The sequence below is a fragment of the Ammospiza nelsoni genome, chromosome 29 (genome assembly GCF_027579445.1).
Source record: "Ammospiza nelsoni isolate bAmmNel1 chromosome 29, bAmmNel1.pri, whole genome shotgun sequence".
Taxonomy (NCBI): domain Eukaryota; kingdom Metazoa; phylum Chordata; class Aves; order Passeriformes; family Passerellidae; genus Ammospiza; species Ammospiza nelsoni.
Genome location: NC_080661.1, coordinates 3,419,008 through 3,434,131, shown reverse-complemented (window position 1 = coordinate 3,434,131; position 15,124 = coordinate 3,419,008). Strand labels below are relative to the sequence as shown.

Genomic DNA, 15,124 nt, shown 5'->3' with positions numbered 1-15,124 from the left:
TAGGCTGCAGATTTGGGGAATACCTAATCAGGTAGTGATTGCTTTAAGGGAAACAGCCCGTGAAAGCAAAGGGGTCCTGGAAGGATGGAGACATTTCAAGGAAGTAATCATAAGGGGGAAGAAGCAGCCTGTCCCAGTGCGGCAGAAGATGAGCTAGTGAGGAAAATGACTGGCCTGGCTGCCCATGGAGCTTTTCTGGAGACTCAGGGGTGGAAAAAGGACCAGCAACTCAGGAAGTCTTTAAGGATGTTGCTGGGTCATACAGAAAGAAAAGCTGAGAGTTGAAAACTCTATTAAAACTTAACCTGGAGGGTTCTGCAAAAAGAATAAAAATGTTTTCATAAAAAGAATAATAGCAAAAAGGAGGGGTAGGAGAACCTCTACTCTTTATTGGATGCAGTGGAGAATATAGTAACAAAAGATAAGGAAAGGCTGAGCTACTTTACCCCTAGTTTGTTTCAATTTTCAATATTAGGAGAGGATATCCTCAGGACAAGTGTTCTCCAAAGCTGGTAGATGGGCACAGGGAGCAGAACAGCCCCTGGAATCCAGGAGGAAGCAGTGGGTGACCTGCTGAGCCACTCAGATGCTCACAGGTGAATGGGATCAGATGGGATCCATCCCAGGGGGATGAGGGAGCTGTGGATGAGCTCCCCAGGCTGCGCTCCATCATTTACCATCAGTGCTGGCTCAGCAGGGAGCTCCCAGAGGACTGGAGGTGCCAAGGTGAGCCCATCCCCAAGAAGGGCTGGAAGGAGGATCTGGGGACCTCCAGGCCTGTCAGCCTGACCTGGGTGCCCAGCAAGGTTATGGAACAGATCACCCTGAGTGCCATCACAGGGCACCCACAGGATGGCACTCACAGGAAACTCCCAGCTGATGGGAACAAACTTTCTGGCTGACTGCAGAGGCCAGGACAAACCCGGGTGGTTTCTGTGCCATCCCCCAGCCCTTGCTGGCCCCAGGGGCTGATGGCATTTGTGCTCCCTCAGGTTCATGTCCCCACACCAACAGCATGGGGGTGCTCCCGCCTGCTCTGTGCAATGCAAACAGGGGGTGCTGAGCCAGTGCTGCCGTGTCTGTGCCTGCAAGGATGGGGCACCTGTGTGAGCTCGGGGAGAGGCCAGGGCTGCAGAGGGGGCATGTTGTTGGCAGCTCCATGAGGACGCTCTGGGATGCTGCCCTGGGCTGTGCAGCACACTGGGGATGGATCAGTCCCTACTCTGCTGCTCCTTCCCGTCTGCCCCAGGGCCCTTGCAGAGCACCAGCTGTTGCTGCCCTCAGCTGCCATGGCAACCCTCAGGACAAAGCGGTGCCAGGGCTGTTCCAGGTACAATTGCAGTGACACTCGTTGGTGCCACCAGGTTCCATGGCAACAGCCACGGGGACCCGTTCCTTGGTTTGGTGCCATGGCAACCAATGCCCGGAGCCGTTGTGATGGTTGGTGGCCATGGAAAGCTGCCCTGGGCCCTTGCTCAGGGCTGGTGTCAGTGCCCAGAGCCAGAGGGGATCCCTTGCTGGAGGCTGTGCCATGGCCACCTGCCCTGTGCCGCGCTGGCCGCTCAGGCACCAGGAACCAGCAGCCACCGGCACTGCCAGGGCCAAAGGCCAGGTCAGCCAGACAGAAAGGGGCAGGGCTGGGCACTGTTTCCATGGCAACTGGCACTGGGGGGACACCTGGGTCACCTGGCCTGGCAGTTGCCATGGAAACCCCTGGCAGGGACTGAGGGCACAGCCCCTGGCCCTGAGACCCTGCTGGGCTGGGTGCTGAGCACAGGGCTGGGCACGCAGAGATGGTTTTGTTCTTGCTGAGCTGCAGCACAGCCAAGGCCTGTCCTGCCCCTCGTCCAGCCACGCTGGGGAGGGGCTGGGGCTGCGGGGGAGCTGGGCAGGGACACAGCCAGGACAGGGGACCCCAACTGAGCCCGGGCATAGCCCAGACCAGAGCACATCATGCTCAGGGTATGAAGGGGGGAACAAGGAGGAAGGGGGGAATTTTGGAGTGAAGGCTTTTGCCTTCCCAGGGAACAGTTAGGCAAGAGGGGGTCCTGTTTCTCCAGTGAGCAGAGTCACTATCAAAGACACAGACACCAACTGAAGGAATTGTGTCATGTACATCATGCACAGCTGCAGAGATTTACAAAAGGATGAGCTCAGCAAAGCACATCATCATTAGCAAAGAATTACAAAAGAAGCTCAGCAATCCATCATAAGCCATCATTACATTTTGATGACTAACCCCTTGGTGAAACACTGGAGGTGTTTGTGGCAGACAAAGATTCTGGCTGACTATCAAGGTACACTTTACAGACATCAGTAGTACTTTAGTGACACCGTTCTTCATTCTTTTTTCTCAATCTCATTCCAATTAGGAACAAGAAATCTGTTGTGCATGGAGCTGGCACCTTTTTAATTCCAGAATAATGCCCCCAGGCCCTTTGCTGTTCAGCTTTACCATGCTGTCTGTGGCTCACAAGGCTTGGGGGGCCCTTTCCCCTCTGGCTGGAAGGGGCCGGGTCCCAGTCCCTGAGGGGCACCCAGGCTCCTGGATGGAATTCCTGTGCAAGTCCCTCAGTGTCACAGCAGCCTTCACATGAAGCCCCGTGGATCAGAGCATTTTCCAAAGGGGCCCTTGGGGCAAACAGGGAGATCTGGTCTGGCAGGATGTGTAAAACAGTATCCTGGCAGATCTACTTGTTCTCACACAGAATCCTTGGCTGCAGGGACACATTCCCATTGTTCCTGCCCAGGTTTCAGGACTCAGAGTTGTCTTTCCTAGGAGCTGCTCCTTCAGCTGCCTTGGGAGGCCTTTTGGCCTCGGGACCCACACTCTGGCTCCATTATTAGGGCTGCTGCACCCAAACCCTTTATTTGCACAAACAGTGGTGATTGGAGCTGGATCTCCTTTTTTCACAATCATTCCGAAAAATGCAGTATCAATAATTGTGCTACCCTGTCACAGGGTTGACTAATCCAATCCTGGTCACTATTGTTTACAGAATTACTGCAATTTCTCCTGGATATTCTGCATCAATTCCTCCTGCCATGACAGGAACACTTTGCAAGGCCAAGCTCCAAGGGCGCAGTTACCAAAGCAAAGTGTCCTGGAGGAATCTGAATTCCTGTTTCAGTACTGATAGCTCTTATTTGCTTTGAATTTCTCCTAATGAATTCCAATGCATGAAGGCCCAGCCCTGCAGCCTCTGGGCTGGCCCTGCCAGGGGCTATCACAACCAGAACAATTTCCCAGGCAGCCCAAGTCTCACTGCCCAGGGCTGGATTTGCAAATTGGGGGCAGCCGTGCACAGCCAGGGGGTTTCCATTTCCCCAGTGGGCCATTGTGAAGGGCATGGAGCACATCTGGGAGATGGGTTCTCCATGGGCAAAGGTTCCCATCTCCTCATTTTTCCAACTGCTCTTTTAACAACCCCTTCACCCTTTCAACCAATCCTGCAACTTGTGCATTGTCTGGTACCTGAAAAACCCTGCAGGCAAAATCACTATATTTTTCACAGGAACAGACAAAGCACTCTGCATCACAGTATCAGTACACCCTGTAAAAATAGCCAATTTCCTCGCTTCCTCCTTTTTCCATTGTATACAATCTCACAAAGTTGACCACTGACATTAGGGTCCTGGCCAATCCTGTTTTGTAGGGTATTTAGTGTTACATCCCTGAGGAGCCAAAGATACCAAATTAGTATTGTCAGCACTATTTCACATTATTATTATAAGTACATATTTATATATAAATACAGATATAGACATGTAGATATAGACATATATACATAAAAATCTATAAATATAAACATGAAGGTCTTATTATACTATAAATATGTATATAGTTATTTGTTATATTGATATTTCACTTGCACAAGTGCATCTGAGCTCAAGATTAAAACCTTCTTCTCTTGCTCCATGTGGGAGCATTCCAATAATCATTGTTCCTTCTGAAGGTGCTGTTTCCTACGTACTCTCAACAAATTCATCTTTGTCTACCCAAATCCACAAGGTCTTTTCCTTTTCCATTTGCAATTTTTGGATGCATTTGAAGCCATCCAGGGGTGCAGCCTCTTTTACCCGACTGCCCCACTGCTCACACAGGGCTCCGACCTCAGCCCACTCCAAAGCCAGGGAACTCCAGGGAAGGGCTTCCCAGCTGGCAATTTCTGATGGCACTGATTCCTCACATTTACACTGAACAAGTGACATTTTGTTGGCATCTGGCCAGACTGTGCCAGTTTTGTTTTACCAGTGGGCAGGGTCAGCACCAAAGACACAGACTCCAACTGAAGGAATCAGTGTCATTTCCTGCAGTTCAGAGCAGCAAAGAATCACAAAAGGAGCAGCTCAGCAATGCACCCAACCATCCCCACCAAAGATTGCAGCAGAGATTAACAAAGATCCAGCAGCATTTACCCTCAGCCTTTACCATCCCCCAGACCCACACAGCAGCTAGGGAAGCTGTCACAGCCAAGGGCTGCAGAGCCACTCCTGGGCACTGGGAATTCCTGCAGGTGCCTCCAGCTCCAGGAGAGGCTCCAACCCCGCTGGGAGAGGGCCCAGCTCTGACAGTGCTGAATGAACAACTGACAGCACTGCTAGTGTGGCAACATCTGCTTTCATCCTCCTCTTGGGTCCCTCCCAAAGCCTGGCCAGGGCCCCAGGAGGAACCAAGGGAGGTGACTTTGACCATACAGCCTCAAATAAGGCCAGATGTCAGATTTCATGGCCTTGTCTGGCTTCTAAATACACAAAGGTCAATACATGTCTCACTAATGAGTGGCTACATCTATCACAGTGCTAAAGACCATGCATATTTCATTAGGGAGCAGATACAAAGATAACGTTTGCTTGGAAGGTTCATCCAGAGGCCACCTTTGGCTCAGGGCCTGCTGTCCAGGCCTCACTCAGGGCTGGTGTCCAGGCCTTGGCATTCAGGGACGTGGTTTAGTGCTGGGCTTGGCACTGCTGGGTGAGCGGCTGCACTGGGTGAGCTCAGAGGGCTTTTCCAACAGAAAGGATTCTGTGATTCCATGATTCTATCCACTGCATTCAGCAGGGGCTATTTTAGAAGCATTACTTTGCTCCAAAAGTTCTCTCTTGCCCAGCTCCTGTGGCCTGAGGCTTCAGGTCCTGGTGCTGAGCTGCTCATGCTGAACGAGATGGCTCAGAGAGAAGAACACAGTCCATGCAATTCCTTCTGGGACACGGAGAGGGGAGGCTGTGCAAACAGGAGCATTGTTTGCTGTGGCCTCCTCTCTGCCCTTCACGCCTTTCAGCACTTTGAACCAGCCAAGAGCTTTCTCCAAGAGTGCAATGGAGCAGCTGCTCCTGCTCCCAGGCCTGGCTCTCTCCAGTCTCTGCCCTTGCCTGCTTCTGTCCCTCTTGCTGTGCCCTCTGTTCCCCCAGGGCTCGCTGGCTGCTGCCCAGGACTGTGGCACTGGCACAGATCCAGTGCTCCAGAGCCTCCTTTCTGTGCCCTTGCAGCTGCCTGGGCACAGCAGCCTTTTCCATCTGGAAGCTCCCCATGCACAGGGAGTGCCCAGCTCCGTTCCTTGCACAGCCTCCAGGAGCCCAGGGCTGCCATCTCCAGTCTCTGCTGGCACTGGGGGCTCCCAGGTGCCTCAGGCTGCTGTGACACCGCTGCACACGGGAGGGAAGAGGGGCAGGGGCTGTGCTCAAAGTCAGCTCCATCTGCTGCTGCTGCTGCTGTGGGGTCATTTGTGCAGCCCTGGCCCAGAGTCAGGGATCAGATCCTGCCAGTCTCTTCCAGCCCTGGCTGCTCAGAGTTTGGGCCTTGGAGGCTCAGGTGGCCAAAGGCAGCTGCTGCTGGTCCCTCTGTGTGCCCGTGTTCAGCAGTGCTGCTCCATCAGTCTGTGCCCAGCAACGGGGAAAAGCCTCAGCCCTGCAGGGCCAGGAGCTGCCGGGCTCTGCCTGAGCAGCTCAGCCAGCAGGAAGGGAGCTGCTCCACACAGGAACCAGGAGCAAACGACACTCATTTTATAGCACATGTTTTCTATTGAAAGGAAAAAAAAGGAAAAAGTAATCAAAAACTATATAAAATGTGAAAGATAAAAAAAAACCCCAAGTGTGCAGTGAAAAATCATCTCAAACTTTGAATTAAGAGGCAAATGATCTTTTGAAAGAGAACTCAGTTATTTACTTTGTAAATGTGCTGATGGCATGGATCCATCTTACTGACCTCAGCAGTCTTTTTAAAAAGTTTTTGGTGATTGTTTCCAATATTGTTATTTTAAATTGTGGTCGAGGCAAGAGGAAATTGCTTTGTGCCCTTCCAGCTCCAAGCAGGACTGGAAATGGAAACTCTTTCAAAGCCCAAATCCTTTACAAGACAACCTTCCTTCTCAGCCTGGGAATGAGCTGCACATTCCCATTGAAACTTTCAGGGATTTCTTAGAGTCACAAAGTCCCACTGACAGCTTTTTGCTCTGGTGTGGAAGTGCAGAAGGGCAATTCTCCATCCACCAGCTCCAGACTGCACTGCCTCAGGAGCACAGCCCACTCGCCAGCTTTGGCCCACTTGTGGCACTTCTAGAGGAGGAAGAAAGTGCAATTGCACAATTCCAGCCAATCAAGAAGGACGAATGGGACAGACAAAACACCCTGTACAGATCCAGGCATTCAGCTGGACTGTGGAGAGTTTGGGTCCTTGCCAATTGGATGTGTGTCCCCAGCTGCAATCTCTGGGCCTGCAGCAGAGTCTCACTCACCTGCCAAAGCAGAAAGCTCAGGCGCTGTGCTCACAACGGGCTCATCTGATGCAGAGCTGTCAGAGCAATGTGAGGCCAGAGCCAGCCCAGCTGGGCCCAGGGCTGAGCCCAGCAGAGCCCTGGCAGAGCCCAGAGCAGCCTCAGCACCGGCAGAGCCCGGCTGCAAGGGGAGAAAGCAGAAAGTGCCCATCAGCTGAGGGCTCCTGTGCCCTTGTGCCAAGGCCTGCGGTGCCCAGGACATGCTGGCCGTGCCCAGAGCTGCCCATCCCTGCTGCCTTTGGCAGCAGAGCAGGAGGGCAGGACACGTGCCCAGCCTGCAGCCAGCCAGGGCACATCCAGCCCTCAGCAGCTGCCCAGAGCCAAAAAGCAGCTGGGCAGCTGACTGAAGAATTCATTGCGTCTGTCCCAGCAAAGGGGGAACCTTTGGTGCCCAGCTGTGCCATGCCCAGATCTGGGAGCAACCCCCTGCCTGTAGACTCACCTGCAAATTGGACCTGGAGCCTGGCTTTGAAGAAGGTGCCAGAATCCAAGTCCATCATCTTCAGCTGGCCAGGCCAAGGAAGAGATTATCATTCTTGAGGTTGTCCTTGGTGTCTCCAGCACCAGCCCAATTTGGAACAGCTTCTCCAGGGGCTCCTTCTCCTTCCCTGGGGTCAGACCAGGGCCCCAGCCATCCATGGACCAGGATGGGATGGATCCCAAACAAAACCAGGGGGATGGTGGCAACCAGTGCTTGTCACACCGGGTCTCCAGCTCAGCTCCAGCCCAAGAGCTGCATGTTCCCTTCTGCTGACCCCTGCTCAGAGCTACAGGCAGGACAAAACCAGCCTGGTTTGCTTTGCCACTGATTGCCAAGAGATGCGTGGAGCTGGTACCTGCTAGGTCCCTGGATCCAACTGTGCACGTGGATTTCTTCAGTCTTCTAGGGCAGGGAAACACCCTTCACCCAAGGATGACAGAAAAGCTCTTCTAAGGATGGCCTGTCCGAGGGTTGCATGGACAAACACCTCTTAATAACATCTTGGCACTCTGGGGAGAGAAACCAGAAACCACCAGTCAGTTGGAGAAGTTGCCCTCCTGTTCCCATGCCCAGGTCATGCTGGGTGTGACCAGAGCTGGGCCTAAACTTCCCCATGGATGCTCTGTTTGGAGGACAGCAGGAGAGCAGGACATGTGCCTGCTCAGCAGCTGCCAGAGTGGTTTGCCCATGAGCCCGCTGCTGTCTCCCAGCACTGGTATTCTCCCCGTGCCCAGAGATGAGGATCCACCTCGAGAGAGCCATCGTGGGAACAAGATCCGCCCCCGGACGATCTCCTGGCCCCTCCGGAACGGGTGCTTCCCCATGACCAGGTGGCACAGCAGGAGGCCCAGGGACCAGATCGTGGCTGCCTCGCTGTGGTAGCGTTGGTGCTGGATCCACTCTGGTGGGCTGTAGGACAGGGTTCCTGTGGAACACAGACACAGCTCAGCAGGGGGCTGCTGCTGCTCCCAGAGCCCGGCCCCAGCATCCCTGGGCATGTGGGGGCTGCCCCAGAGGCACACGGGGTGAGCGCTGCCCTCTCGCCAGCACTTGGGACTTGTGCACAAACTCGCAGCTGGAAAAGAAGCCACTGGACTGGAAGAGGGCAGCACAATCCTTGGGAAAGCCCAACCATGACGCACAAAGGAAATACCCACCCAGTAGTGGAGAAAACCCACTCTCCTCCCCACCTGCATGGCCCCCAAAAATGTTAATAAGCCAAGGTGAACAAGGAGAGCGGAGCAGTCCAGCCCTTTCTTGCCTGCACACCAAACCATCCGGGAAATGGGGTCAGACCCCCCTCTCTGCTGCCCCCATGGGGGTTTGTGTCAGGCTGGCTGCCCCAGCTCCAGCCCCAGGGCACAGTGGGTGCTGAAGGCTGTCAGCAGGGCTGGGAGCTGGCCGCCCTCACACCCCACCCAAATCAACTCGGCTCTAGCATCAATCCCATCCCAGCTGCAATAGAGGGAAGCCCCAGTGCTGCACCCAGGCTGGGCCACGAGATGCCCAGGAGCACCCCCTGCGAGGGCTCACCTGCAAATTGGGTGTAGGCTGTGTCTTGGAGGAAGGCACCACAGCCAAAGTCGATCAGTTTCAGCTGCCTGTTGGCCAGGTCGAGCAGGACATTCTCGGGCTTAATGTCCCGGTGTAGGACCCCGCAGGTGGTGCAGTGCTGCACGGCCTCCAGCACCTGGCGGAACAGCTCCCGCGCCTCCTCCTCCGGCAGGAACCCCCGCTCCGCCAGGAAACCCGAGAGCTCCTGGCACCGCTCAGGACGCTCCAGCACCAGCAGGAAGCTGTCGGGGAGCTCAAGCCACTCCAGGAGCTGAATGACACCGCCACAGCCACCGGACACCTTGGCCAGCAGCACGATCTCCAGGGGTGCGCTGGTGCCGTCGGGCTGCGGGAGGAGCACGACGCCGTCAGTGGGGCCGAGGCCGTGCGGGGCTCTGGGAGCCCTCAGCCAGCCCAGGATGCTCTGCATGCCCCGCTCAACCCACGCCCGCTCTCCCCGCAGAGCTCACGGCGGCTCCCACCGTGCCGGGCCCCGGCTCCTCGCCGCCCGGCACGGCCCGGCTGCTGCCGCTGGCTCCGCTCACTCACCAGCTCGCCCCAGTGCCGGATGCGATCCCTCGGCACGCGTTTGATGGCCACCTGCGAGCGAGGGAGAGCAGCGGGGTGAGCTCGCCGCCCGTCCCGCCGCGCCCCGACCTTCTCCTCCTCCTCCCTCCTCCTCCGCCCCCTCCGCCTGCGCCCGCCGCCGGCCCCGCCGCTCACCGGGGCGCCGTCCGAGAGCCGCGTGGCTGCGAAGACGCTGCCGAAGCCGCCGCGTCCCAGCAGCGATCCCAGCCGATACCGCTCCTGCAGGGCCTCCTGCGCCGTCCCTGCGGGCGGGACGCGGCTGTCAGCGCTCGGCCCGGGGCCAGCAACGATCCCCGAGCGCCCCTCACCCGCCCCGGGCCCGGCATCCCCACCCGCCCCGGGCCCCGGCGGCTCGGGGCCGGAGGCCGCACTTCCGAGCGGCGGAGCTCGGGCCGGGGAAGCCGCAGCGGAAGCGGCGGGAGCGGCCGCGCCGCGTGTGTGCTCCGCGGGCCCCGGGAGGAGCCGGGGCCGGGGTCGGGACGGGAGCCTGCGTCGGGTCCGGGTCCGGGCTCGGGCCAGGCGGAGCCGAAGGGCGGCGATGCCGTCCCCGCCCCAGGCACTGATGCCCGCCCAGCAGCGCCACCGCCAGCACGGCCAGAGCCGGGCGGAGGCGAGACCGCGGCGGGACGGCCGGGGCCGGGCACGGGGCAGCCCCGCCCGGGGCCGGGGGCGGGCCGGGGGCATGGCCCTGCCCTGCAGGGGAGAGGGAGGCAGGGAGAGGAGAGGGACGCCGGGCAAGGGACCCTGAGAGAAGGGTGCCCGACAGCGGGAAAGAGAGAGAAAGAGAAATAAAGAGACAAAGAGACAGAGAAAGAAAAATAGGGGAAAGCGTGTTTTAAATTATCTGTTTTGCTGCTCTCGCCGCTGCTGCTGCCGCCGCTGCTGCCGCTGCTGCTGCTGCTGCTGCTGCCGCTGCCGCTGCTGCAACTGAAGCACCGGGGCCGTTCGTCCCCGTGTCCGTTCCCTGCTCGCCCCACGAGCCCCACGTTCGAGCCCCGCGCGCCCCGGGGACAGCCCCTCCGTCTGTCCAAACACGGGAACTTTGCAGCCTTGAGCCCGGATGCAGAGCCCTGACTCCTGCACTCTGGCACAGCGATCCCCTCGCTCGCTGCTGTGCATTGTCCTTGCTGAGGGTCAAACACTGTCGGGCCACCTTCCCTTGGGGAAGGATTCCTACCTGACCCAAGCACTGCACTTACATCTCCAGTGTTGCTTTCCTGTAAAAACAGGGGAAGGAAAACTGTGTGTGGCTCATGGTATTTTAGAGTGTCTAAAAATCACTAAGTCAGTGATCCTAGAGGTGAGGTGCATCTGGAATTACTGGGATGCAACATAGAAAAGGGGAGCATAGAAATAAATAGAGGAAAACACCTTGGATTGTTTATTTTATTTCACATCTGGAAAGCTGTTTCAGTTTTCCAGGAGTCTTCTCCTGTCTGCTCTTCCCAAAAATCTCTCATGGAGAACAAGGTTGAGCTTCTGTCACAAGATTTTCCATCAGGAAATTATGCCACTGGTGAAATTTTCATTGTGACTGTTTGTGCTGGTTTAGGGCAAATTTTGGGAGGAAACCTCCTAAAGGGGTCTGTCTAAAAAGCAAGTTCAAGCGGCCCCTCCCCCTACTAGTTCAGGAAAAGACTTCCCTTGAGAAAAGTGAAAAAAGATCCCAGTTTTTTTAATGAGTAAAGTATTCACAAGCACAAAAAATGAATAATACTAAATAAACCTCTGACAGTGCTGAAGAGATGGCAAATTCAGAAAGTCCTTTTTGTGGGTTGTAGTTGGCTCACTCGGTCTCTTCTAAGTCCCTCTGGTGCTGGAATGCAGCGTCCCAGAGCTCGGGGGGCCACAGGTGTGAGCTGCTGCCGGTGTTTATCTGGGTTTTCAGTCCAGAGCAGGTGTAAACAGTTCCAAGAAAAAGGAAAGTCACAGTCCAAAGAAACTTCTCTGCCTAAGCTAGCTAAAACCAAATTGCTAGACCTAGGCTGTCAAGACACCGGGAAATTTCCAAATCTAGGCACTGGCGGTCCCTGCAAACACTAGATATGGATGGTGCTAGAGTCAGAACCTGGAAATTTCCAAAATTTTAGATTTCTGTGCCAGTAAATCACTGGACTTGGGCTGTGCCAGCACCAGGAAATTTCCAAATCTGGGTACTGGGGCAGCAAACACAAGATGTGGGAGGTGCCAGATGCAGTAGCAGGAAGTTGCCAGGTTTTGGATTTCTGTGCCAGCAAATTGCTGTACTTGGGCTGTTCCAGAATAGGGAAATTTTTGGATCAAGGGACTGGCAGTGCCAGCAAACCCCACATTTCAGGAAGGATTGGATCTGGACCCTTCCCTTCCCTTCCCTTCCCTTCCCTTCCCTTCCCTTCCCTTCCCTTCCCTTCCCTTCCCTTCCCTTCCCTTCCCTTCCCTCCCTCAACAAGGTGCCAGAGGGGCTGGACAGCAGCCAGGCAGGAAGGGACCTGCAGGGACTGATGGACAGCAGGTTGGACATGAGCCAGCAGTGTGCCCAGGTGGGCAAGCAGGCCAGTGGCTCCTGGCCTGGATCAGGAATGGTGTGGCCAGCAGGACCAGGGCAGGGATTGTTCCCCTGTGCCCAGCACTGCTTGGGCAGCACCTCAAGTGCTGTTTGCAGTTCTGGTGCCCCCATTTTAGGACATGGAGGAGCTGGAGCGTGTCCAGAGAAGGGCAACAAGGCTGGTGATGGGTCTGGAGCACAAGTCCTGTGAGGAGTCGCTGAGGGAGCTGAGGTTGTTTATCCTGGAGAAGAGGAGGTTCAGGGGAGACAAGGCAGTGTCAGGGCACAAGTTGGACTTGATGATCTCCATGGCCTGTTCCACCCTTGCTGATTCTGGGATTCTTTGAAAGAACCCTTGGAGCAGTTGCAGGAGGAGCCCTGGGCCTCTTGTTCAGAAGCTCCAGCAGCCCAGGTCCCTCAGCTTCTCCTGCCAGCCCCAAAGCCCATCCTGTCAGTCCTGCAGAGCCTCTGCAGCTCCTCCTCACTGCCCAGAACAGGGAGCCCCAGAGCCAGACACAGCAGCCCAGATGTGCCCCCCTGGCCTGGGGTGCTGCTGGCAAGGGAGCAGCACCAGGCACTGCAGGAGCCTGCAGACAATTCCTGCAGCACTTGCAGGATGATCCTGCTGCCCAAGGGACGTTCCCATGGTGCCAAGTCAGGAACTGCAATGGAGAGTGGGGCCAGAGAGGAAAGGGCAAGAAGGAATGGGCTGTTTGCAGGGGAGGGAACAGGGCTGGGCAATCGGAAGACATTTGTATCAGGAAGAGTAAAGAAAGCAAAGGTGAAGCCAAGGAAATGCTCAGGACAGTTTGGGGGTGGCAGCCAGGCAGCCCTGGCTCTGAGCAACAGTGTCTGCAGTGGGACAGGAAACTCCCAGCTGATGGGAACAAACTTTCTGGCTGACTGCAGAGGCCAGGACAAAGCTGAGTGGTTTCCCTGGTGTCCCCCAGCCCTTGCTGGCCCCAGGGGCTGATGGCATTTGTGCTCCCTCAGGTTCATGTCCCCACACCAACAGCATGGGAGTGCTCCCCCTGCTCTGTTCAATGCAAACAGGGGCTGCTGAGCCAGTGCTGCCGTGTCTGTGCCTGCAAGGATGGGGCACCTGTGTGAGCTGGGGGAGAGGCCACGGCTGCAGAGGGGGGCTGTTGTTGGCAGCTCCATCAGGATGCTCTGGGACGCTGCCCTGGGCTGTGCAGCGCACTGGGGATGGATCAGCCCCTGCTCTGCTGCTCCTTCCCATCTGCCCCCGGGTCCCTGCAGAGCCCCAGCCATGCTGTTTGCCCCCAGCCTGCCCACGGCCAGCCTGGGCTGCTCACGGGGGTTTTCTGTGCTGAGAATCGGCCTGGGTGTGTTCTTGGGAGAGCCTGGGCAAGGAGCCTGGAGCCCCCAGGGCCCGGGCTGAGGCGTCAGTGCTGCCCCAGCAGTGCCCATGGCCTGTCTCTGCTGCAGCCCCGGCACTGCCGCCCCCAGGGCTATGCCCAGCCATGAGAGCACTCAGGTCCTACAGCAATACTAGGGCCACCAGGGCAGCCAAGGGAATCTAGATAGCCCTGACAGCTTTTGTCTGGGAGGTACCATTGGAAAACCATATAAAGAATTTTGGAGGCGGATTCTCAATTTTGGCCAATGATGGCTGGACTTGAAAGTGTTTTTTTCAATGGGAAGAAAAGAATGGGTCCCCAGTGTTTTGAAGGCACATGAGGGGTGGCCCTCAAGAGGCCAAGGGCAGCCAGAGCTATCTGTCCTGGCAGGTTTCATATGGGAATAATCCTTGGATATAATCAGATTTGAGGGAGGAATCCCAATTTCAGCCTTGAACCCCTGGAGGAGAAGGACAGTTCTTTCCCACAGGAAGGAATGCACAGAACTCCAGGGTTTCAGGGGATGATAAGAAGCAACTCTCAACATGCCAAGGCCAGCGGGACCAGTCAAGCAGCCCCCAGGAGGCCCAGCCACCCAGACCTGTTCCATGTTCCTGGATCCTTGGGGCCCTGCAGCATCAAAATTGCCCCTTGGTTCCATGAGGCCCTGTAGGATCACCACAGATCTTTGTTTCCATGAGGCCCAGTGATATAACAATGGTCTCCTTGGCTCTGCAGTGGCACAATGGCCCCTTGCTTTCCATGAGGCCTTGCAGTGTCCAAATGGTTTCCTTCTTGCCATGGGACTGCACAAGGCCACAATGGCCCCTTGCTTCCATGAGGTCACAGTGTCTCCAAATGGCCCCTTGGTTCTATTGGGTTCCGTGGGATCACAGTGGCCCCTTGGCTCCAGCAGGCCTGGATGTGTTACACTGGCCCCTTGTTTCCATGGGGACCCACAGTGTCCCAATGGCCCATTGATTCCATGAGGTTGTTAGTGTCACAATGATCTCCTTGGTTCTGGGGCCCTGCTGTGGCTGCTGTGTAACAATGGACCTGTGGTACCAGGAGGTTCCATAGTGTCACCATGGTCCCTTTGGTTCCACAAGGCCTTGCTATGCCACAATGGCCGCTTGGATCCATGAGGTTCTGTACTGTCAACAATGATCTCCTTGGTTCCGCAGTGTCACAATGGATCCTTGGTTCCATGAGGAGCCTGGCCTCCCACAGCCCCTCACAGCTCCCCATGGCCCCTCATGGCCCCTCACAGCCCCTCATGGCTCCCTCACAGCTCCCCATGGCCCCTCACAGCCCCTCATGGCTCCTTCACAGCTTCCCATGGCCCCTCACAGCCCCTCATGGCTCACTCACAGTTCCCCATGGCCCCTCACAGACTCTTACAGAACCTCTCAGCTCCTTGCAGCCCCTCATGGCCCTTCACAGCCCCTCATGACTCCCTCACAGTTCCCCATGGTCCCTCACAGCTCCCCATGGCCCCTCACAGCCTCCCACAGCTCATGGCTCCCTCACAGTTCCCCAAGACCCGTCACAGCCCCTCACTGTGGATGCTCTGGAAGAGAGAGAGAGAAACAGCAAGTGTTTCTCACAGCAGCATGTGAGAATTTTTAGGGTGTTGTAGGGATGTGATAACTTGTTAAGTATAATCAATCTGCAGGTGGTATTCTTCTACTTTGTCTTTCTGTTCTTCTCAAGGACAGTGTAATGTATTTTTGTTAACCAGCCAATCAAATAGAATAAATCATCTCACGCTATAAAAACCACAAGGTTCTCTTGAATAAAACCTTCTTTCACTCTCTCTACAAACTGCCTCCCGCCTGTTCCT

The 15,124-nt window shown here is 56.0% G+C and overlaps 1 protein-coding gene and 1 pseudogene across 1 annotated transcript; one reads left to right on the top strand and one right to left on the bottom strand.

Moving 5' to 3' along the window:
* The window catches only part of LOC132085215 (zinc finger protein 271-like), a 519,877-nt pseudogene that overhangs the window by 175,454 nt on the left and 329,299 nt on the right, over window positions 1-15,124 (top strand).
* On the bottom strand, window positions 7,657-14,370 carry LOC132085180 (serine/threonine-protein kinase pim-1-like). The gene is made up of 6 exons (XM_059490550.1): window positions 14,347-14,370; window positions 9,532-10,089; window positions 9,358-9,408; window positions 8,788-9,154; window positions 8,003-8,179; window positions 7,657-7,763 (listed from the first exon to the last, which is right to left on the bottom strand). Exons 1-6 carry the CDS (start codon window positions 14,368-14,370, stop codon window positions 7,657-7,659), a joined length of 1,284 nt encoding a protein of 427 aa, XP_059346533.1.

Bases quoted from the DNA above. Each gene is read 5' to 3' on its own strand.
- LOC132085180 (XM_059490550.1), bottom strand. From the start codon at position 14,370: ATGGTGACACTATGGAACCTCCTG. The intron at 8,180-8,787 runs GTGAGCCCTCGC...TGTGTTCCACAG, and splicing joins AGCCTACACCCAATTTGCAG to GAACCCTGTCCTACAGCCCA. The intron at 7,764-8,002 runs GTGGATCCTCAT...TTCTCTCCCCAG, and splicing joins CCCACGATGGCTCTCTCGAG to AGTGCCAAGATGTTATTAAG.